Raw genomic sequence first — 25,076 nt, 5'->3', positions numbered from 1 at the left:
CATGTTTTTTAATATTTTATTACTTTTTACTTTATTTAAATTTTACTTCATGTAAAAAAAATAAGTACAATTAAATAAAGTAAAAAAATAATAAAATAAAAACAAAGTAATGTTTTCATATATTTTTTATATGACCATGCATTTTACTTTTCTCTTGAAGATATTGCTTTATTGCTTATTTTATATATATTTTTTTACTTCATTTTAATTTTACTATATGCATGGTCATAGTAGAAATATAAGTTAAAATAAAAATATATAAAATAAGAGTCAAGTAATATTTTCAAGATATTTTCAAGTAAATTTATATGCATGGTAATATTAAAAAAAATCTTTTTTCTTGAAAATATTACTACATTTTTATTTTATTTTTTTATAAAGGTATTTTTTCGTGGGGGAAATATATTACTTATTACAATTACTAATCTGGCAACTTTTTTTTTTAAATATAATATTCCAACCTCATTCTCATAAATTGCCATTTCACTATTTTGATCAGCTGTGGCCATAATATTCCTTAAAAATACACCAAACTAAACCGTGTGTGTATTTTATACAAATGTAATACTTGCACAAAGCATTTTTTTAAGGCCTTCCGGGACAATCTGAGAAGCGATTAGTAGTGTTCTTCATGTAGTGCATTTGTGTGTTTTCTAAGTTGATCATGTGATGAGCTTTACTGCAGTAAAAGTGCATGATGCATGTTCTCTTCTAGTTGGACATAAAAGGCACAATTAGTTTTCATGGCAGTGGTGGATTTGGGGAAATTAGGTGATTTTATTATTATTATTATTGTTAGAGCGAAGAGCATAATTATTATTTAAATTGCCTTCATTTGTTCTTCCTTGCAGTCGGGAGTGTCGGATTTTAACAGCAAAAAAAGCAACACGGGAATGCTGATGTTACTCCTGATTATTCCGTGAGTTTTAATGGAAGAGTTACATTAAATTAGTTTTAACGAAGGCCCATTTAAGTGCTTGTGGTTTAATTTGGTTCCTCCGGTTACGTCATAGCAACACACCCGGAACGCTTATTTACGATTAAAAATGGAGCCCTTTTTTTGTATGTAATAATACAATAATCTTGCTTTTTAATTTGTTCCCTGTTTGACTCGGCTTCAATGTGAAGATGACACAACAAAATACAAACAAAGTCGTTTTTTTAAAAGTGCGAAATGATTCCATATTGTTAGCAAATAACAAAATAGCAGTCCCATATTTAAAGAGCAAGAAGAAGTGTTCCAGGAAGTAGTCTATATTTGGGGGGGTAGTATGTACAGTAGGTCCCCTGCTCATTCAGTTTTAATAAATAGGAAGTGGATTAATGGCGCCAATTATTAGCCACGTTTACATGAGGAGTTTTTGTTTTTCCGAATGGAATTTTTCCGAAAGCAATGGTATACATGGAAAGGAATATTCCAATCGCGTGTCTAACATGCGGCGCTATAATAATAAACCAGAATAGCGTCAAAGCGTAAACACCAACATCACATGAGTTTTTCTTTAACTTGTTGGAATAACTCCGTATTCCCAGTTTTTCCTTCATCCAGTCTTGGAATTTAGTTTGAATCAAAAACAAACTTTCCTTAGCAGTCCAGTGCCAATTGCCAGCCTCCATTTTTTTTTTTTTTTTTTTTTTAATTGAGCTGCGTGTTACGTCATATCTCGGCATTCCCTAAAAGAACGCACCCGGGAACAGGAAAAGATAAAGTTCAATTTTGCTAATATTTTATAATTAAACTCATCACATGTTTTATATAGATATGTATTTTCTTTTTTAATAAAACTGGACTTGTGAATGGCGTATAGAAGGGTTTAGATTCTGTTCCACAGATGGCGCTAATGCACACGAAAGCTGCTTGCTAACCGCTAATAAACAACAAACGTCTGTTTGAGCGGGTACAAAATTCCTCAATCGGATTGGTGAGGTGTTCCGGGCATGCCCAGCCCGGGAAAAGGCCCCGGGGCAGACCTAGGACACGCTGGAGGGATTATGTCTCACAGCTGGCCTGGGAACGCCTTGGTGTCCTCCCGGTGGAGCTGGAGGAGGTGGCCGGGGACCGGGAAGTCTGGGCTTCCCTACTAAGACTGCTGACCCGGACCCGGATAAGCGGAGGAAGATGGATGGATTGGGGAAAGGAATATTCCACCCCTGTGAATCCGATTTATATATTCCGTTTGAATGGAATTGGAATATTTAGGTCCATGTAAACGTGGCTTAATAACTCAATAACTTGATTCTTAATATTTTAACATGGGATTCAAACATGAGGGGGATCTACTGAGGGTCTTAGCGATCAAATCTTGGGTCTCCATCCGTTAATGAACTGCATGAGTTTCTTCACCTGCAGTTTGCTGAGTTTGAAATCCTCGGAGAGAATCTCCTCGGTGAGCTGCATCAGCAAATTCCCGTCGATTTTCTCGGAAGTGAAAAGCGACACGATGTCATCGGGAAGGCCGATAAAACGCAGGGATTTGGATACTTCCTCTATGGAGAGGCCGGCTAAGCTCGGCGGGGGCTGCCATTGATATTCCGGAGCTCCGGAGGCGGAGCTTATCAGGTCTTGTGTCGTGGAGGCGTCCTGTGCGGATGTTCTGTTGGGTTTTGCTGTTCTTGGGGGTAAAATCGGACATGAGAGGCTCTGCTTGGTGTTTGATTCCGCCATGGCTTTGTCTTTGTACATTTCCGAATTGTAACTGGAAGATTTGGCGCAGGAGCGACTCCGAGACACGCTCCGCAGGCTGAGGCTTTTACCGCCGCGTGCGTCCAACTCCGCAAGGCTGCAGGTTTTGGGGTTGCTCGTGGATCTCTTCCTGGGATAGCTGTAGTAACTGCGACTGTCGTCCGAGGCCGTGAAGTTGTTGGGCCAAGACAGCCTGGAGGACAAAGTCCCGCTTGGTGAGACGGGACCCGGGTCGGCGCCGCTGATCTGGGTCCAGTTGCACGGGTTGCACGCGCTGCTTTGCTCCGCTGGGTCACACGCCTCTTGGTCAGAAGCTCCGCTACTGGTGGGAAGAAAAGACAGTAAAGGCAGTTAAGTCGCATCTGATTGGTCGTTTGAAACAACCTGGAGACTGTAGGCCAGGGGTGGGTAAATGGGGGGGGGGGGGGGGGGGGGTGGTTGGGCGGGGCCCAGGGCCCGGACATAGTCTCGCCAAGATGTCCTGAGCCCCATGTTGGCGAGACTGTCTCTCAAAGTGGCTTTGAAAAATCAATTAAAATCTACACCAGGGGTGGGCAAACTACGGCGCAAGGGCCACATGCGTCCCACTAAGCGTTTAAATCCGTCCCGCTAGTTTGCTTTTTTAAGTATTTCAACTTTTAACATGACTTTCACGTCCAATTCATTCATTTTCTTCGGGCGAGAGGCGGGGTACACCCTGGACTGGTCGCCAGCCAATCACAGGGCACATATAGACAAACAACCATTCACACTCACATTCATACCTATGGACAATTTGGAGTCGGCAATTAACCTAGCATGTTTTTGGAATGTGGGAGGAAACCCGAGTACTCCACACAGAGATGGCCGAGGGTGGAATCGAACTCTGGTCCTCCTAGCTGTGAGGTCTGCGCACTAACCACTCGACCACTGTGCAGCTTGCTATGTATTCATTCATTCAATCATTTTCTCCCGCTTTTCCTCACAAGGGTCGAGAGGACTGCTGGAGCCTATCCCAGCTGTCTTCGGGCGAGAGGCGGGGTACACCCTGGACTGGTGGCCAGCCAATCACAGGGCACATATAGACAAACAACCATTCACACTCACATTCATACCTATGGACAATTTGGAGTCGCTAATTAACCTAGCATGTTTTTGGAATGTGGGAGGAAACCGGAGTACCCGGAAAACATGCACACTCCACACAGAGATGGCCGAGGGTGGAATTGAACCCGGGTCTCCTAGCTGTGAGGCCTGCTCGCTAACAATCGGTTGCCGTTCAGCCGGAATGAGTCTATAGTATATCTTATTTTCTCTTATTATGACCACTACATTTGGCTAATATGAGTGTAAAGGTGACTATAGGGGTGTTATTTCATGTCTAGAGGGCTCTAATAATGTTAAGAACCATTTTTAGATGGTTTTCTATGCTCTAAATTCATTCATTTTCTACCGCTTATCCTCAGGAGGGTTGTGGGGCCTATCCCTATCCCAGCTGTCTTCAGGCGAGAGGCGGGGTACACCCTGGACTGGTCACCAGCCAATCACAGGGCACATATAGACAAACAACCATTCACACTCACATTCATACCTATGGACAATTTGGAGTCACCAATTAACCTAGCATGTTTTTGGAATGTGGGAGGAAACCGGAGTACCCGGAGAAAACCCACGCAGAGATGGCCGAGGAGGGAATTGAACTCAGGTCTCCTAGCTATGAGGCCTGTGCGCAAACCACACTGTCCTATTCATGTCTCTTATTATGTATTTTGGGTAATACAAGTCTAAAGGTGACTATAGGGGTGTTAGTTCATGTCTAGAGAGCTCTAATAATGATAAAAATCCATATTTAGAAGGTGAGGGGAGAACATGCAAACTCCACACAGAGATGGCCGAGGGTGGAATTGAACTCGGGTCTCCTAGCTGTGAGGCCTGCGCGCAAACCACACTGTCCTATTCATGTCTCTTATTATGTACATATTTTGGGTAATACAAGTGTAAATGTGACTATAGGGGTGTTAGTTCATGTCTAGAGAGCTCTAATAATGATAATGGGGTTGTTCAGGGCATGTATGACCGGTAAGAGACCTCTAGGAAGACATGTTGGAGGACATGTTGGCAAGACTAAGTCTCTCAAAGTGACTTTGGAAAAATCTAGTAAAATCAGAATGTGTCCAATCTAGTAGATTCCACTGTATTGATTTGACAGTTTCATAATGTGTAGTCTATTTTTAGAACAACAGTACCTTTTATTTGATCCAACAGGAGTACGTATCATAGTGACTACTTACATACTGTGGAGTCCAGATGAGTAATAAGAGAGGGTTGGACTTGGGGAGCGGGTGTCTTTCTGGTGCGGCTTAGCCAGAACGGGTACGGATGGCATCTGTTTAAGACTTCGTGGTGGAATCGGCGGTGCGTTCAGTAAGCGGCATTCTTCTTTCACCTAGAAAGGTAGGATCTGTTTTTTTAAAGTGACGGTACAGCAGTTTCCCTAACAGTGGGAAGCAGGATGTGGTACAATCACAGCTAAGTGTCGGAGAGAGTTATGTAAAGGTTTCACGTTTTGAGTACTCACAGCTTCGGATTTGGGCGGGACTGGCGGCGGCGTGAGGGACGCATCCGGCGTCGGAAGCGTGGCGAGATAAGACGCGGTCGTCGCGCAGCCGTTGTTGAGAGCTCGGATTCCTTCCGACTTGGGAATCTGGCTTCTCAGGTGATCCAACCACAGCTCCTCGTAAGGAACGTCGGATCTTACCGACGCTTGCTGGTTTGGGGAGTCCATCGTTTCTGTGAGGAAGTGTTCGTTTTCTGTTGTGTCCGTCGGAATGCTGTCGGAGGGCAGGAGAGCCCAGTCGCCGCACAAGGTCATGCACCCCTGTAAGTTGACCTCGCTGTTACCGTGCAGGTTGCTACCGTAAACGCAGACGGAGAGTCGATGGAAGGATTGCGTCAGTTCATCGCGTGCGTACGTTAGCGAGCTGGGAATGTGCGTGCTGTTGGGACATCCGTTGGAGGTCCCGCCGCCGCAGCAATTCCCGTTGCCGCTGCTCTGTTTTTTCGGGCTCTTCCCCTCGTCGTTCCAGTCTGTTCGCACATCCCGCACCGCACGGGAATAGTCGTCGATGTCAAACTGCTCCTGGCAGAAGGAGAACCATCGATGCACCATGGTGTCCAGCCATAACTCTCCTTGCAGGAGCTCCTCGGGGATAATAAATCGAGGTAGCGCCGTATGGAATGGGAAATGTACGGGGATTATTTTGTTGCTTCGCAGAACGCAGCACACGACCACGGTCTTGGTCTGGATGTTCACCAACTTGTAGCGATGGCCCTCTCGGATGAGATGGAGGTCGTGCTGGTTGCGAGGCGGACTGCTGGGCACCGTGACGTTCACCGGCAACCGGGTCTTCTCCACGATATTCCGTATGGTGTGCTCGCCGTCCTGCATCTGGAGCTCCAGCGGACTACAGGTGCTGAAGCGGCCTTTGCACTGGAAAGGTAAGCTGATGCTCTCGTTGGTGCGATGGTTCATGCAGATCAAGCAAGGCATCTTTCCCCGACCCATCTTACCGATGGAGTTCAGCTTGCCGATTTTTTTAAAAATGGTGTTAAATCTCGATTTTTCTTTCGCGGTCTTGGCGTACAGGATCTCGGCTTGGCCCATGAGGGTCAACTCGTCGCCCGTGCTTAGTGTTATGTTATAAACTTCGGTGTCTTCATTGCATTCCCCTGAAGCCATCTGGAAGAAATCACATGACACCATCTTAAGCTATCACGTACACACGTGTGCCTCCAAGCTAAGCTAGGTGTAACGCGATCCAATCCCAGAATGCAACTGGAAAGTATGACAATAATAATCTATATAATAATAGTCTAACTAAGGGTGTGTATTGGCAAGAATCTGGCGATACGATACGTATCACGATACTAGGCTCACGATACGATATACAGTAAACCTCGGATATATCGGACTCGGATATATCGGAAATTCGCTCACAACGGACAGATAAAAAAGAACAAATTTTTCTGTAATGCATTTCCAATAAAAATTCATTGCATATATCGGATTTTTTATAACGGATTTCGCCTATTTCGGACAAAATCTCCAGTCCCGTTCCAATGCATTTCCATTAAATTTCCCTCGCATATATCGGATGGCCGCATCGTGGCGCTCCAATTCGCCGAATCGTGACAGGCCGCTATACGACGTCATTTGCAGCGTTTGCAGCGTTGCCTGCGCGTCCAGGTACATTGGAAACATAGTCAAGGAAGTGCCTTTTTATAACAGATAAAATCCGATTTACGCATATACCGGATATAAATCCGATATATGCGTAAAACGGACATTTTCCGGTATACGCATATAACGGATTTCGCTTATATCGGACAAAACCAGTGGGAACAATTGAATCCGATATATCCGAGGTTTACTGTATCACGATACTGTTAATAAAGCGATATTTTTTTTTGTTTTTCTTGTAGTTAAAAGATTATTTCCTGGAAAAACTGAATTACACCAGCAATATGCACTTACTAATTTTTATTCCATTAGAGAACAGTATGTTATATGCTGTATCACAAACCTTATAACTTGAAGTCGTATGGCATTGGCGTATCAGTTACTAGCAATTTGCTACCATTTGCTGGTGGTCCTGCACCTAACCCAGGGGTCTCAAACACGCGGCATTTGGCCCAGAGGACACTAGTTTGAGGCCCCCCACCTTGATATAAAAGTTTAATGTTTGATATGGATGCTGTATGGTATCATGTACCCAGAAAAAATTATTACATTTGATTAATGTTCATGTTAAAGGTTAAATAACTGTTAATAGTTATCCTCCCTATCCGTGTGGAAGTGGTAAGTTTTTGGCTAGGAAATAACTTGGAGGCTACCATTTAGGTCGCTAGCTCTCTAGTTTGCGAGTTAGCATGTGGCTCAAGACCGTGCAGTTGCGCAATATGTTGTAAATAAAAAAAGTATAAATGTGACTATAGTCGTGTTTTGTCATGTCTACAGGGCTCTAATAATGCTTTGTTCATTTTAATCTGAAAAAAATAATTTATTCTAATATTGATTCTACCCCTATATGTGGTCTCTTAATTTTTAATTATTTGCGGCCCTCGGGCCAAATGTGGCCCGCAGGACACTAGTTTGAGGCCCCCCGCCTTGATATAAAAGTTTAATGTTAGTGCGGCCCGCGCAAGTTTGATATGGATGCTGTATGGCATCATGTACCCAGAAAAAAATTATTACGTTTGATTAATGTTCATGTTAAAGGTTAAATAACTGTTCATAGTTATCCTCCCTATCCGTGTGGAAGTGGTAAGTTTTTGGCTATTTAAGTTTAAAGGAAATAACTTGAAGGCTACCGTTTAGGTCGCTAGCTCTCTAGTTTGCAAGTTAGCATGTGTCTCAAGACCCTGCAGTTGCGCAATATGTTGTAAATAAAAAAAGAGTAAAAATGTGTATAAAATAGTTGTATTTTGTCATGTCTACAGGGCTCTAATAATGCTTTAATTTTAATCTGAAAAAAATAATTTGTCTACCCACCAACTATATGTGGTTTCTTAAGTTTTTATTATTTGCCGTTTTATTATTATTATTATTATATTTATTTATTACTGATTGATTGATTTTTTTTATTCTTGATTTGTTTATTTATTTTTCATCTTATTTTGTGTAGAAAAATAAAAATTAAGATATTTGAGAACAGTTAATGTTTTGTCAGAGCTTTTATTGTAGAAAATTGGAATCAAAGCAAAGTTTTTTTTAATTTTTTTTGTTTTTAATAAATGCGTTTTTTTTTTTTTTTTTTTTTGGAAAACCTGATGCGGCCCAGTCTCACCCAGACCCGAGCTCCAGTGGCCCCCAACTAAATTGAGTTTGAGACCCCTGATATACACTCTATGATAAATGCCTAAAAATATCCATATCATACTTTTAAATATCGATACAGTATCGCGATATATCACCAAAATAATATTTTCTTCCATCATCTAACCATCCAGTTAATAGCCCCTTCTACATAAACAATAACAATAATAAGCAAATAATGAAATGAATGCTGGTCAGTGTATCTTCAGTTGTGTTGACATGAGTCTACTTTTACAATTAATTACGCTGGTTTACTGGTTAGACGACCCAAAACATCACTTACTGGTATGACCAGTTAAGGCTGAGAAAGGAGTGTGCGGCGCATCGAAAGCGACTTCATGCTTCAGAGCCTGAAACGTGCTTGTTTTCATTCCGTACGCAAACCAGTGTACCAAACACTTACATACAATACTTTCACCGTTTATGTTTATATGAAGTCAAAAAATAACATATTAGCCATACCTGAACGTTGAATGTGATTTCTTCCATGACATAAACCCTCTCGGGGAAGGCTTTGGCCACCTCCTCCACACTGCTGAAGTATTGCACCGGCTCTTTGACGTCTCGATCCTGTTCCAGTAGCTTAAACTGACCTGAGAGGAAAAGATGTCATATTTAACGTGGTGATGCTTTCACTGACTGCAGGATATCGAAATCACTATTATACTAGGGGTGTAACGGTACGCCATCATCACTGTTCCTTCTAAATACATTTCTATAACTTTATTAGAGCCCTCTAGACATGAAATAACACCCCTATAGTCACCTTTATATTCATGTTGGTCATTATAGTAGACAATAAAGGCGATAAAGTGACATAATATAGACTCTCAGAGGTTAGCATTGGGATAGTTGCTTGCTGTTCCTTTTTTGTCCTTTTTTAAAAATGTTTTTTAATTATGCAATAAATATTTTACAATACAAATAATTAAAAAAATAATATTTGCAAAAATGAATCACATTTTTAATGACCTCTCATGGCCCACAATTTGGGAATACTGTTTTAGATGTTTTTCTATTATTTTTTTTTACAAGGGTTATGATGCAGGACCATCAGCAAATTATAGCAAATTGCTAGTAATTGATTGACGGCAGTGCCATATGACTTAAACACATTTCGGCTATAGAATGGATTGTATAATGGATGATATTGTTGCATATGATTGGCTATGGAAGTACTAAATGTAAAGTACTCCAGTAATATTCCTACATTTGAGGTTAGCATTGGGATAGTTGCTTGCTGTTCCTTTTTTGTCCTTTTTTAAAAATGTTTTTTAATTATGCAATAAATATTTTACAATACAAATAATTAAAAAAATAATATTTGCAAAAATGAATCACATTTTTAATGACCTCTCATGGCCCACAATTTGGGAATACTGTTTTAGATGTTTTTTTATTATTTTTTTTACAAGGGTTATGATGCAGGACCATCAGCAAATGATAGCAAATTGCTAGTAATTGATTGACGGCAGTGCCATACGACTTAAACACATTTTGGCTATAAAATGGATGGTATAATGGATGATATTGTTGCAGATGATTGGCTATGGAAGAACTAAATGTAAAGTACTCCAGTAATATTCCTACATTTGAGGTTAGCATTGGGATAGTTGCTTGCTGTTCCTTTTTTGTCTCTTGTTTCTGGACAGTACTTCCTGCAGTGGCTATTGTCTCAATGTAACATTGTGACGAGTGTAGAAAAATACATATATCATCATATATAGTGTGTAAATTTGCTTAAATATGTGCATATATTTTGCTAATAATATATCGTAGTGTGCATGTACCGTTCCACTTACCCTCATAATGAACAGGGATCTCTATTTTGGGTCCAATCACGTAGTGTCCTTCCTCGAGACTGTGAGCAGTAATGGTTGTCCACTGACGACAGGAATGAATCAAGAGGTAGTCATTGTCTCTGAGCCCTTCCACTAACTGGCCTGAAATAGGAAAAAAAAAAACACAAATCATTTATTCCAAAAAGCCAATTTTTGCCAATTTTCTGCAACTTCATGTTGTTTACTAAAGATATGGAAAAAACTATCTAAGATTAAGTGACACAGATTCACCCTTCAGTGAGTGATGGAGGCTATAATACAATACTATATATAATAATGTAATTACTACTTTAATTAGGATAATTTATATTTAATTACATGACTGCCTTTTACAAATTAGGGACGAACATTTGGCTACGTTAACAACATATATTATGTATTACTTTACAGTGACCATTTGTAGTAATAAATTACTTGAGCTATTTAAATTATTCTGTTAGTTTATTACAAAGTACTACAAGTAGAATTTAATAATAATAATAAAAGGTCAAATATAACCCCGCCACAGGCTAGACACCAACTTTAATCAGGTTACCACGACACTTCTAGGAAGGTTGGTTAGTAAGCTAGCAAGCTAGCTAGACACACAAGTTAGCTGGAAGACTTTCAAAGTGACTGACCGTTGTCCAGCTTGACGATTTGTGGCAACCGATAGGAGCTGACAAGTTGATCCAACGGCAAGGACGTCGTGCTCCATGTAACATCTTTTAAATTGTTGTACAACATTGTTCCAAGGTCCATCTTGCTAGCTTCCATTAGCCCACAGCAGGGCTAGCTATGTGTAAACACGCTCACAAAAGGCTACACGGAGCCAACCAAGCAAGCAAAACGCACCGAATATTCATTAATGGCTTTGTATTTGAAGCCATTGTTGCTTATTTTTTTTGTATAATTTTGCCTTTTCATCTCTTTACGTATCATTAAAATCCGTAATCTGATAATGAAGCAGAGCCATGTTTGTTTAGCTAGCTGCTAAAGCCAGATGAATAGCGGAAATGCGTGACTTTTCCTACAAATTAAGAGTAATTATTTACTTTGTGGACCGTTCACATAGTTTTTTTTTTTTTTGCTTGATTGTGTTTAATTACAGTTTAAATGTACTTACTGTGTAATACCAGTCATAAGAATGTTATTAATAGAAGATACATATTTTAATAACCGGAAGCTCTTATTTTTGCAGTACAGCTCCCTGCTGCTTATTATGGGTGGGCGATACTATACATTTTTGTTAGAAACTAAGCAAAACGGGGCTAATACGAATATTTTTTAACTTACACAAACAGAAATAGATTATATGTTTTAGGGCTATCAAAAATAACAAAAGTAACTAATTTATTTCCTAAACTAGGTTAATAATTTTAACCACGCCTCTGATAAACATAACGCCAGTCCTTGTCCTACAACGGGAGGTGCATTCATGGGCACTGTGGACATGACAGTATCGTCTTGATTATGAGTGTATGTGTAATCGAAATAAACATAAACACAAAGAAAAACAATAAGTTAGGTGATTTTGTAATTTTTCATGCGGAAGTACAGTTAGCTTTTAGTTAATTTTGAGCTATGAATGCATATAATACACACATTACGTTTAATCTTTTATTTGGATGTGATTTCACAATTTAGTCACAAGCTATAAATCGCAATAATGAGGCAAGAGTGGTGCAGCAACCGCTGTCATCATCACACTTCCTGATCTCTTGTGGTACAAAAACCAGAGGAGCTTCCTTCATTTGTTGTGCCACAAAGTCGAGTCCACAGTCCTGGGGGGGGACCATGTCTTTTTTGGACACTCTACGCCAGTGGGACGAGGCCGTAACGTGTGTCGACAGACAAGAACTGCCTCAAGCGCTCCAGATGTTCTTGGATATCCAAGACCCCAACTCCAAAATCTGCTTCAACATCGGTTGTCTTCAGCTTCTAAACCAAAACCTGGATGCTGCTGAAAAGGTACCGGCTGGGAAATAATAATAATAATCATCTAAAAGCGATGCATTGCTGATTTTTATTTTGGAAATTGTTTTTTGTGGAGCTTTTATGAAATTCTGTAATCCGAAAGTGCAAGTCACTACAAAAGAAGAAGTAGAACTCGCCGTTTTTCATTAGTTCTTGTGGAGGAAGTGACACGGACTTGTCGTTGTCAGGCTTTTGATTGCAGCATCAGCAAGGATGAGCATCTGGCCGTGGCCTTCTTTCAAAGAGGAATCACCTTTTACAAAAAGGAGAGGCAAGATTCCCTACCTTCCGTCCATTCAACCACATGCATTTCTATGGGATTCTTAACTTCATGTGATGCCTTCACAGGTTCGAGGAGAGTATTGGGGATTTCCAACTTGCCCTGAAGGCCCTCAGGGGCAACCAGCTCATCGATTACAAAGCGCTTGGTCTCAGATACAAACTATACGCATGTGAGGTGAGTGTGAGGCGGTGTCGGATTATATTCGAAAACACCCTGGATGACACCCTGGTCGCCAGCCAATCACAGGGCACATATAGACAAACAACCATTCACACTCACATTCATACTTATGGACAATTTGGAGTCGCTAATTAACCTAGCATGTTTTTGGAATGTGGGAGGAAACCGGAGTACCCGGAGAAAATCTACACATGCACGGGGAGAACATGCAAACTACACACAAAGATGGGATTGAACTCGGGTGTCCTTGAACTCGGGTGTCCCAGCTGTGAGGTCTGCGTGCAAACCACTCGACCGCCATACAGCCGGTCTTATTCATGTCTCTTATTATTATGTATTTTGGGTAATACAAGTGGAAATGTGACTATAGGGGTGTTAGTTCATGTCTAGAGAGCTCTAATAATGATAAAAATCCATATTTAGAAGGTGAGGGGAGAACATGCAAACTTTGGTTGGGATTGAACTCGGGTGTCCTACCTGTGCGGTCTCCGCGCTAACCACTCCCCCGCTGTGCAACCCCGGATATATTATATATTAAGTTATATTAAGTTCTAAGTGCAGTATTTCTATAATGCCTCATATTAACTAACTAGCAAGATCTTATAGTGTATAGACTGATCATATATTTCATATTATCTTGTAAACTGTATTTGTATATAACACTGGGTAAAATTAATTTGTTAATACTTGGGTTGTTTGTTATATTGTTTATTTTTTATATTGTGTATTTTGTACTGCTTAACGGATTCTGTACTCTTGTTGCTGTGCAATGCAAATTTCTCCACAGAGGGACGAATAAAGGCATATCTTATAAGGTTCCTAAAATATTGCGACAGGTCAATAACACTCAATAGGTTATTACTTAGGCCTATAAATATTTTTTAAAATATCTTACAATAAAAATAATTTTGAAAATATTTGCGAAAATGGTGAGGAAAAGCGGTAAAAAATGAATGAATGAATGAATCATATTTTTAATGACCTGTCATGGCCCACCTGCAGTACCACCACAGCCCACAAGGGGGCTGCGGCCCACACTTTGGAAATCACTGCTTATAGATTTTTTTTTTTTTTTTAATAAGGGTTATGATGCAGGACCACCAGCAAATGGTAGCAAATTGCTAGTAATTGATTGACGGCAATACCATACGACTTTGTACTATAAAATGGATGGTATAATGGATGATATTGTTGCAGATGATTGGCTACTGAAGAACTAAATGGAAAGTACTCCAGTAATATTCCTCCATTTGACCAGGTTCTCCACAACATGGCCTTGGCTGAGGCACACTTGGGTCAATGGGAAAGAGCCCAGAAGAACCTCGTGAAGGCTCTTGAGTACAAGACGGACGCCAAGCTCAGCATCATGGACCGAGCGATGCAGTCCATCCTGGTGTGTTATCATTTTGGCATTGTTATCGATATAAAGCAACTGGTATTTGTTTACCCAATTCTTCTGTTTATTAATATACTAAAACTCCATCACCAGAAACAGAAAGTTTTCAAAGCAGTAGAGTTTCCTTCCACTGTGCTGTTCAGACCAAATAAGCACTACGTTGCTGAGCTGGAGAAGAAGGACTACCTGGGAAAAGCCAAGGTAACGGACTCTGTTGTGTCATCTACCATAAACTACGTGATGTCGGTTCATTTGGGGCTCTAAATACAAATATATATATCATAATTTACCTTTCTATTCATTCAATACGGTAAAAATGGGCATATTTCAGACATAGTTGTGAATGGTGATTAATGTTAAAAATCTGTGATTAATCTGATTAATTTTTTAAAATAATTTGACAGCCCTAATTTGTAGTTTAGCCATTTTAATGCTTGAAAATGCTAAGTTAGGCCCAATAAATGTCAGATTTGCTTAAATATACATAGTTTTAACGAATAAGCTGATTTATTAATATATTTGAAAAATATAAAAATATATATAAAAATATTTTGAAAAATCAGTGATGCCACTAAATTTGAACCGTAATGTGACTATTTTATTTTGGCATTCTATAATAAGTCTCTGTTGTTCAACATATTAAAAAATATTGAGCAATATAATACATATAATATATAATAGCTCTTAATACAAATATATATATATATCAATTTATCTTTCTGTTCATTCACTACAGTAAAAATGGGCATATTTCAGACCTAGTTGTGAATGGTGATTAATCACGATTAATGTTTAAAATTTGATTAATCTGATAAATTTTTTAAATCATTTGACAGCCCTAATTTGTAGTTTAGCCATTTTAATGCTTGAAAATGCTTATGTTAGGCCCAAATAAATGTCAGATTTACTTAAATATACATAGTTTTAACGAATAAGCTGATTTATTAATATATTTGAAAAATATTTAAAAAATGAAAAAATATTTTAAAAATCAATGATGCCGCTAAATTTGAACTGTAATGTGACTATTTTATTTTGGCATTCTATAATAAGTCTTTGTTGTTTGACATATTAAAAAACATTGAGCAATATAATACATATAATATATAATAGCTCTTAATACAATTATATATATCATAATTTATCTTTCTATTCATTCAATACAGTAAAAATTGGCATATTTCAGACATAGTTGTGAATGGTGATTAATCACGATTAATGTTAAAAATCTGTGATTAAACTGATAAATTTTTAAAAATAATTTGACAGTCCTAATTTGTAGTTTAGCCATTTTAATGCTTGAAAATGCTTATGTTAGGCCCCAAAAAATGTCAGATTTGCTTAAATATACATAGTTTGGACGAATAAGCTGATTTATTAATATATTTGAAAAATATTTTCAAAATATAAAAAAACAAAAATATTTAAAAAATCAGTGATGCCGCTAAATTTGAACCGTAATGTAACTATTTTATTTTGGCATTCTATAATAAGTCTCTGTTGTTTGACATATTAAAAAAACATTGAGCAATATAATACATATAATATATAATGGCTCTTAATACAAATGTATATATCATAATTTATCTTTCTATTCATTCAATACAGTAAAAATTGGCATATTTCAGACATAGTGGTGAATGGTGATTAATCACGATTGTTAAAAATCTGATTAATCTGATTTTTTCCCTTCCCTTATCAGCCCTAATTTGTAGTTTAGCTATTTTAATGCTTGAAAATGCTTATGTTAGGCCCCAAAAAATAATAAATATACATAGTTTTGACAAATAAGCTGATTTATTTATATATTTAAAAAATATATAAAATTATTTTAAAAAACAGTGATACCGCTAAATTTGAACTGTAATTTGACTATTTTATTTTGGCATTCTATAATAAGTCTCTGTTATATTAAAAATATAAAATTAGCATATTAAAATACATATGCTATTATAAACACAGCATTCATTTTCCTGCTGGGAGACAGCGCCCTCTGCTGGATTCAGGATTCACAGCTGTAGCAGCTGTATCTGGTGTACTTAACACATGTTTTGGTTTTGTTTTGTTTAGGTGGTGTCTTCTGTTGTCCCTCAGGACCAGTTCTCTGGGTTTGCCCCTTTACAGCCACAGGTACCGTATAAAATATGGAATATTCTCATTGTTATTGTTACCGAGTAACATTGTACTACATTGTACATAAACAAAATAAGCATTTTTGCATGTTACTGCTGAGTAACTTGGCATATTATTTCTCCCCCGCCTCCAGTTTGAAAAGGGACCAGATACTCCTAAGGAGCCTGAGGTGCTGAGGTAGGATTGAAATTAAATAAAAATCCATAAAATCATAGTTAATCATAATTATACACCAAATACATTACATTCATAAAATTGCAAAGCTAAGTTAATGGCAAAGAGGCTCTGGCTTTATTTCTGGATTAATAATAATAATAATATTAATAATAATAAAACAAGCAAACCCTCCCGAGACCAGCATGTCATTCATAAATCCATCAAATAAGTACAGTGAATTAGGATTTAATATGAATAAATGAAAACTAAATATGGCTTTTAACATAATTAGAGCCCGGCAGACATGAAGTAACACCCTTATAGTCACCTTCACTCTGCCATTATTCTCTATTTACATCACAATGTCAGGCTATGCTCGTGAGCTAACTAGTTAGCCTCTCCGATTTACTGATTCTAAACATAAGTGTTTCAAATGGCAAGAGGAAGGAGGATGAAAAAGCCCAAAATTGACCACTTCCACACAGAATGAGAGGAGTAGCGTCATAACATTACTGACGCCTTGGGAACACAATACTACATGTAACTTGTTTTTTGATATTTTTGGACTAATAGGCCATAGTCGATCATAAAACTATCATTTATTCATTTAATCCATACATCGTTTATCGATTATGAGGTCTGTAGCCTACTTCACCCAAGCCAGTCCAGAGACTGTCCTGGGTGTTCCCCGAGGCCACCTACTGGTCATATGTCCCTACTGCACCTCCTCTAACGCACTAAAACCAGTTTGTATATAAAGTATGTCATAAATTAATCCTTATTTCTAACCTTTTCCTCTCTTTTCAGGACTTTGGAAGGTGAACCTCACATCGTCCGCTATGAATTTATTCCCGAAACCAGCGACGAGTTGGCCGTAGTCCCGGGCAACGTTGTATTTGTTCTGCAGAAAGGTTCCGACAACTGGGCCTCGGTGGTCTTTAACGGAAGAGTAAGACCAGCACGCTTAAAAACCACGTGATTCCATTCATACGGTGTGTTTAATTTCATCAGGATTTCCTTACAGAAGGGACTCGTTCCTTATAATTACCTTGAACATTTGGAAATGTCCTTAGGGGCCACGCTGACGCAGGTGAGAAGCTTGCAGATTTACATGATCCTTGATGTGGTCGTTCATTTTGCTCTGTTGGATTGGGAAACAGGAATCAGAACCTCCAAGTCGGGAACCACCGACCAGGCCAGAAAGGAAACAAGGTACACATATTCATCGTAATGATGATCGCTTTATTTCATGAATACAAATCATGTTTTGTTTTGTTTTTTTAATCGAAGGTGTTGTTCGTGGTGACTTGCAACAAAAGGTACGCAGTCAGAAAAGTGACATTCAAGTACGTGATGGCGTCTTTAAGAAGAACTTTTTTTACAGGAAGTCCTCCCTGGTGACGACTTGTGTATCGTCAAAGTCTACCACACGTTCAACTTGGCCGTGTGTCTACCAAGCGGCTCCACGTACGCAACGCTGGTAGAGAAGATCAGTAAGAAACTCAACCTCTCTTCTTCGTCCATCGTGTTGAGGTACGCTGTACAGTTTTTTCCCGACCCCCCCTTCATGACTGAACCTACTGGAGTACTCATGTGATTTCTTTATAGTTTGACTTCAGACGCAAAAAGTGCCATCGATGATGAAACCGACATGGGGAGTGTGTGGAGTCGCGCCGGTAGCCGCCGCCTCACATTGTGGTGCCACATCAGAGAAGTGAGTACATCTTTAAAAAAAAAAAATACAGTGGAACCCGTTTGAACCTGCTTTCGTACAGGATGTTAGGTAAATTACTGTTAAAAAAAATATTAGTATACTATTAGAGCCCTCTATGCTTGAAATAACACCCCTATAGTCACTTTCAGACTCATATTACCCAATATAGTAGACATAATAACAGCTAATAGGCGACTGATTTTTTTGTGCTTCTCATGCCTGATATCCGTACAATAATCAATAATTAATGTATACTATTAGAGCCCTCTAGGCTTGAAATAACATCCCTATAGTCACCTTCAGACTCATATTAGCCAATATAGTAGACATAATAACAGCTAATAGGCCATTGATTTTTTTGTGCTTCTCATGCCTGATAACCAATAATTAATGTATACTATTAGAGCCCTCTAGGCTTGAAATAACACCCCTATAGTCACCTTCAGACTCATATTACCCAATATAGTAGACATAACAGCTAATAGGCCATTGATTTTTTTTGTGCTAATCATGCCTGATATCCGTACGATAACCAATAATTAATGTATACTATTAGAGCCCTCTAGGCTTGAAATAACACCCCTATAGTCACCTTCAGACTCATATTACCCAATATAGTAGACATAACAGCTAATAGGCCATTGATTTTTTTTGTGCTAATCATGCCTGATATCCGTACGATAACCAATAATTAATGTATACTATTAGAGCCCTCTAGGCTTGAAATAACACCCCTATAGTCACCTTCAGACTCATATTACCCAATATAGTAGACATAATAACAGCTAATAGGCCATTGATTTATAAGCAACTTATGTGTCAAGCTAAGGTTACACACAGATACAATGTACACTATACTTGTGCACCATCTAGTGGTTAAAATGTGAATTACACCTCATGACTAATTAAATGGAAAAAAATAGTTTTGGTCAGATTTGGGTTATGTATTGGGGTAATCTAACTAAAAAGTTTGGCTTTTCGTGGAGCATGTATTGTAAAGATTAAGTTAATTTGTGTACTTATCTTTGTCGACTGCACTTACACACAATATGAGCTCGCAGGCCGTGGGTTTGAGACCCCTGGTGTAAACGGATTCCACTGTACTGTACATACAGGATTCTTTCTGTGCGCTACATGCGTAAATACTGTGTTTTTGTGTGTGTACTTCCTGTTTAGCATACTGGTGCAAAGTCGCAGACGACCGAGGTGATGACTTTGGTGGCACTTCATTCGTATGAGTCGTCCAATCCTGAAGATCTGAGTTTTACTAAAGGGGATAAAATCACACTCATTTGTAAAGGTAATGTTTTATTCACACACACACAAGAAGAAATAATTTATTTTAACATAATTTTTAATTTATTATAACATTGTTTTTCAATCCGCAGTCAACCAGGACTGGATGGAAGGCCATTGTCATGGAAGCACGGGAATCTTCCCGGCCTCTTTTGTGGAAGAAGATCCAATGAATGGCCAGTGATGTTCACCAAGGTAATTGAACTACTCACCTACAGGGCTAAAAAAAAATGTGAATAATGTGCGGACACAAAAAGCCCTAAACCAGGGGTGTCCAAACATTATTCAGGGAGGGACCACTTTGATATTTTGTAACGCAACACGTGTTGTAGATATGCAAAAAAGTGATGGGTGAAAAAACATGTTCTTAACTTCACCCACATTTTTTCTTTTTTTTTTTTTAAATAAGAAAAATTTGACAAATTATTTTTTGTAATATTATGACTTCAAAAAATACAAGATTTTTTTCTTTAGTTTCAAACTTTCTCATTACATATTAAAAAATATTTTTTTTATGCTACTACAATGTTTTTTTCCCCACAATTACAACTTTCATGTTAAGTCATAATAAGAGCTGTGACTGACTGATCATGGAACTGCTTCTTCTTCATAGGCGATGGCGATGCCCTTCCTCCCTTCCACAGCCTTCACCACGGGCGTCTCCCCCAACTTCTGCTCCAAGCCGCGCCAACTCCGATGGGCCAGAAATGATGCTGAAACAGAAGACATAAAATGTACAACAATAAACATTTTAAAAATCCATCCAGTGATGTCTTCTGTGCCTTAGAATAGTTTTAACGACGCCTACCTGCTGAGTTGGTGTTGGCCACAGTCAGGGTCTGGTTCCTGAGGACCACCGAGGAGCTGTGTGAGGTGACGGGTTCTGTGTCCAGCTTGTAGTTCCTCAGGGCTCCTGTGATTAAAGATACGTCCGTCTGGTCGGAGTCCTCCTGACCTTCAGCCAAAGGCACATGGCTTTGGCCACCTACAGATAAAAACATACATCCAAAAGTCAAAATTGGGGGGAAAAAAGTCTAAATTATGAGACAAAGGCATACAAAATGCAAATTATGAGAGGAAAAAGTTGATTAAATGTATAAATTACAATGTAAATACTAGAAATTGTCAGATAAAATTTAAAAAGTCAAAAATATGATAAAAAGTCAAGAGACAAAGGCAAATTAAAATTAAAAAGGAGAAATTAGAAGTCATAATTACAAGTTAGAAAAGTTATAACTACCGGATTAAAAAAAAAAATTGAGCTAAAAAGTCGATTAAAAAGTAGAAATTACAAGTTATAATTACCAGATAAAAATAAACATTTTTGAGCTAAAAAGTCGATTAAAAAGTAGAAATTACAAGTCATAATTATGAGTTAGAAAAGTAAATTATCGGATAAAAATTTGTTTTCCTAAAAAGTCTATTAAAAAGTAGAAATTACAAGTCAATTACCAGATAAAAATAAAAAAAAAACTTTGAGCTAAAAAGTCTATTAAAAAGTAGAAATTACAAGTCGTAATTACAAGTTAGAAAAGTCAATTATCGGAAAAAAAATTATTAAAAAAAAAGAAATTTCAAGATATAAAAATAGTCATAATTATCTGATAAAAAATAAAACATTTTGAGCTAAAAAGTCGATTAAAAAGTAGAAATTACAAGACAGAAAAGTCATAATTATGGGATGAAAATTCTAAATTATGAGCTAAAACAACTAAAAAGTATAAATCTCAAGATAGGAAAGTCAAAACTATGAGATAAAATGTCATAATTATGAGAGGGACATAAAAAGTCACAGACGAGGTCATTTCAGTGTGAAACGTGTGATGCGGGCAACCAACCTGGTAAAAGATGTCCAAAGTCTGTGACGTATTCCTCGGACCACTCCCTGTTCCTGTTGCAGGCCACTTCCATCTCAAAGGGGGTCACCACGGGTCGGTAAAAGTCACCGGAGTCCAACAGTGAGTTCTCGGGACACGCGATGAGAACAAAAACGTCAATTTCCATGAAGTTGGCCAGCTTGGCCACGTTGAGCTTCCCCATGGCGAACATGTACGTCTTCTTGCCCGCCTTGTGGATGGTCTCCTTCAGCTGCTGGATGATGGACAGGTAATTGGCCACGCCCAGCGTGCCCACCAGGATGCCCACCACCTTGGCATCCTTTGCCCGCTCGATAACGTAGTAGCGCTTCATCAGCATGCGGTTGACGCCGACCGACTCGGCTCTCCCCGTGGAGGTGGCGGGGTCAAAGGAGGAGAAGGCGCAGCGGTTCCAGGTCATCATGAAGTTCCGTAAGGTGGCTCCTTCTTGGCCGATGTAGAAGACGCCGTAATCCTTAATGCTCAGTCCCGCCTTCAGGGAGAACTGGCGCCCAAAGTGACAACAGAGCTGATTGCCGTCCTGCTCCTGGTCTGGTTCTTTTTTATTCAGGCCGTAACACATCTCGCCTTCCACGGCCAGCTGTGACGTGACAAGGTTTGGGTAGTCGTCACGTAACATCGCCACAACGTCATCTGAGGAAAAAAACACATCATCAGCAATGTTGCTACATCAGCCTGTAACGTAACACATTACAATTGATAACCACATTACAGTAGTGAAAAACACAAATCAAACGCACCTTTCTTACGTCATGTGACATAAACAGGAAGCCAAGCCCGATTATGAACTTGTGTGGTGGAACGGACAAGCCTTGTGTCAACATAGGTATTTAAAAAAGATAGAAAAGTCACAAAGAAGATGAAAAAGGGAAAATAATTAGATTAAAAAGTCATGAGACCAAGGCATAAAAAGATCATCGAGATCAGGAAGTCAGAATTATGGGATTAAAAACTCAGAATTATGAGCTAAAAGTCATAACTATAAGATAAACATTCAATAATGTCTCATAATGTCATAATTATGAGGCAAAATGAGTCAAAATTATTACATAAGTCAATAAAAAGTAGCAATTTCAAGATAAAAAGCCACAATTAAAAGATAGGAAAGTCATAATCATTGACTTAAAAAAAAGGCAAAATTATGAGAAAGTCCATTATAAGTAGATATTACAAGATTAAAAGTCATATTACGAGATAGGAAAGTCATAAGTCGACAAAAGTATAAATTGCAGAATAAAAAAATTGAAATTGTCAGATAAAGTCAAAAATATGGCATAAAAAGTAATTGAGACAAAAGGCATAAAAAGCCCAAATTATAAGAGAAAAAGTAGATTAAAAAGTATAAATTGCAAGTCATAATTACAAGATAGGAAAGTCATAATTATGGGATAAAAAGTCAAAATTATGAGCTAAAAAGCCAATTAAAAAGTACATATCACAAGTCAAAACTATGAGATAAACACCCAAAATTATGGGATAAAATGTCATAATTATGTGGCAGACATAAAATGTCAAAATGACGAGCTAAAACGTCAATAAAGAGTAAAAATGAAAAGTCATAATTAAGAGATAGGAAATAATATGGGGGGACAGATGTCATGTCATATATATATATATTTTTTTCTTTTCTTATTCAAATATAATTTCCAATATAATTTAAGTTTTGTTAATTTATTGTATACATTTTTATTAATAATTTTTTATTTTTTAAATAAATTTTAAAAATTTGTGTATATATATACACATATATTTACACACACACACATATATATATACAATTTTTGTCTAATTCAATGTGTATTCAATGTGAATATAATTTCTAATATATTTAAGTTTTTTTATTTTATTGTATTAATTTGTTATTGATAATTTTATTAATTGGATTAATTTTAAATATTTTAATTAATTTTTTATATTATATATATACACACACACATATGCATTATATATATATATATATATATATATATATATATATGCATTATATATATATATATATATATGCATTATATATATATATATATATGCATTATATATATATATATATATGCATTATATATATATATATATATATATATGCATTATATATATATATATGCATTATATATATATATATATATATGCATTATATATATATATATATACACACACACATACATACACATATACATCAAATAATACAAAAAAATCTATATAAAAAAACAACTTAAATTATATTAGAAAAGCAGGAAGTGAACAAATGTAACAGTTACTGATTGTAAAAGTACCAGATGGAGGGGTAGGATTTAATAAGCTTTGCTTCTTCCTACTCCTTTTGGACATGTGGAACTGTGAACTGATTATGTGATGCATTCAATTGTAATCTGATGCATGTTCAAATGAAATTAAACTATTACCATATTTTTGATTCATTTTGTTAAGCTGTGTATTTTTATATTTGTTTATCATATATTGGAGAACTGAGGCTTTCAGCTTCCAATTCAAATTCTATTCATTCAATCCAAGCCAATGTAACACAAGATGGGGGCCAAAATCACACTGGCCCTTTAAATTGTTACAGGAAATGACTTAAGTGTATAGAAAATAATGATGCCGTAAAAAGAATGGGTCCAACTTATTAGTGTGTGTGAGCTTACCAATGGCGTGTGCGTATCTGACATCATAGAGGACGAGAACGTCGGCTTGCGTGTCAGGGTACAGTTCCCTGAAGGCCGAGGTGCACTTCGCCACATCGATGCGTCTTCTGTCAAAGATGTACATGAGCGGCAACCTTTTGGACGGGCTGAGGCAGGCCCGGCCGTAGTGCACCACGCAGTCGGCTCCAACGTGTTCTGCCGCCACCTCGTCCACACAGCAACTGAGCAAACCCAAACAATGAACAGAGTCCACTACAAGTCATTTGAACGCCATGTTTGCTTGACCTTACCTTCCATAGGATGTATCTCCTAGAATGAATACTTTTATTTGAGTTATTCTTTCAATCTCAGCTGCAATTGCAGTGGAATCGTGCAGGAGGTCATCGGGAAACTGCAGTGCTACCTTCAAAGTAGAAGCCCACAACACGTTTCCTCAGTTTGTGTACATTTTGTCAAGGAATATTCAAACAAATACTCTCCACACCTTCTCAAAGTGATTCTGGAAAATGAAGTCGCAGGTCTTATTAATTTGATAGAAGTCATTAAGCTTTTCCAACGGGGTGGTACTCTTCACTTGGACGTCAACCTGACGTCGTATTACATTCTCCGAGTTGTCACTGAATGCATCAGCCATGGCGACACAGAAACCACTGTATAAACATGAACACAATAAGTTATCACACAGCGGTCACGTTTCCAGTTAGGTTTACCATTTTTTGTGTACATTTAGACTACGTTTAAGTGTTTTTAATGTAGTACCACCAACTAATAAAGTGTAGCGTTTACGTGACATTATTACATTTCATAACTATTACTTACGTTATCTGCGTGGACTTGGCTTATCCGCAAGCTAATTTTGCTCCATACGTCTACAGTTGCCGTGTGGCGCATTAAGTATTATTCACTATGACATTACAACAGTGAAAAATATTTTGAAAACAACAAAAATGTTATTAATTAAATATTAAATTAGCTAAATGTATTTTCAAAAGGTCCACTGAGGCGACAAAACTAGACAGACACACGTGCTGCCAATGATGATGCTAAGTCGTTTCCGCTAGAACTTGCACT

The 25,076-nt window shown here is 37.9% G+C and overlaps 3 protein-coding genes across 4 annotated transcripts; 1 reads left to right on the top strand and 2 right to left on the bottom strand.

Annotated features, from left to right (window-relative positions):
* Positions 1–161: 161 nt before the first annotated feature.
* Positions 162–11,363, bottom strand: garem (GRB2 associated, regulator of MAPK1). The gene is made up of 6 exons (XM_058060913.1): positions 10,999–11,363; positions 10,340–10,480; positions 9,000–9,130; positions 5,241–6,401; positions 4,954–5,108; positions 162–3,005 (listed from the first exon to the last, which is right to left on the bottom strand). Exons 1-6 carry the CDS (start codon positions 11,132–11,134, stop codon positions 2,297–2,299), a joined length of 2,433 nt encoding a protein of 810 aa, XP_057916896.1. The 5' UTR covers positions 11,135–11,363; the 3' UTR covers positions 162–2,296.
* ncf2 (neutrophil cytosolic factor 2) lies at positions 6,876–20,252 on the top strand. Its single transcript, XM_058060915.1, has 16 exons — positions 6,876–12,328; positions 12,523–12,605; positions 12,683–12,791; positions 14,056–14,190; positions 14,287–14,394; positions 16,264–16,323; positions 16,460–16,503; positions 17,290–17,431; positions 17,507–17,572; positions 17,643–17,694; positions 17,773–17,801; positions 17,867–18,015; positions 18,091–18,196; positions 19,373–19,496; positions 19,585–19,687; positions 20,106–20,252. The coding sequence occupies exons 1-15, from the start codon at positions 12,155–12,157 to the stop codon at positions 19,674–19,676; spliced, it is 1,473 nt and encodes a 490-aa protein (XP_057916898.1). The 5' UTR covers positions 6,876–12,154; the 3' UTR covers positions 19,677–19,687; positions 20,106–20,252.
* Positions 16,664–25,047, bottom strand: dph2 (diphthamide biosynthesis 2). 2 transcript variants are annotated; one of them, XR_009120688.1, is made up of 9 exons: positions 24,825–25,047; positions 24,490–24,655; positions 24,296–24,408; positions 24,006–24,226; positions 21,331–22,002; positions 20,301–20,477; positions 20,078–20,205; positions 17,531–19,463; positions 16,664–17,418 (listed from the first exon to the last, which is right to left on the bottom strand). XR_009120688.1 is itself a non-coding variant. In XM_058060916.1 (8 exons), exons 2-7 carry the CDS (start codon positions 24,637–24,639, stop codon positions 20,081–20,083), a joined length of 1,458 nt encoding a protein of 485 aa, XP_057916899.1. In that variant the 5' UTR covers positions 24,640–24,655; positions 24,825–25,047; the 3' UTR covers positions 17,479–19,463; positions 20,078–20,080. The 2 variants fall into 2 exon arrangements, 1 of the variants encoding a protein (XP_057916899.1); XM_058060916.1 differs by lacking the exon at positions 16,664–17,418 and having other exon boundaries at positions 17,479–19,463.
* Positions 25,048–25,076: the final 29 nt, after the last annotated feature.

This window comes from Doryrhamphus excisus, chromosome 21, assembly GCF_030265055.1.
Source record: "Doryrhamphus excisus isolate RoL2022-K1 chromosome 21, RoL_Dexc_1.0, whole genome shotgun sequence".
NCBI lineage: Eukaryota > Metazoa > Chordata > Actinopteri > Syngnathiformes > Syngnathidae > Doryrhamphus > Doryrhamphus excisus.
The sequence above is the reverse complement of the archived record's forward strand: the minus strand, read 5'-3'. Positions and strand labels throughout refer to the sequence as shown.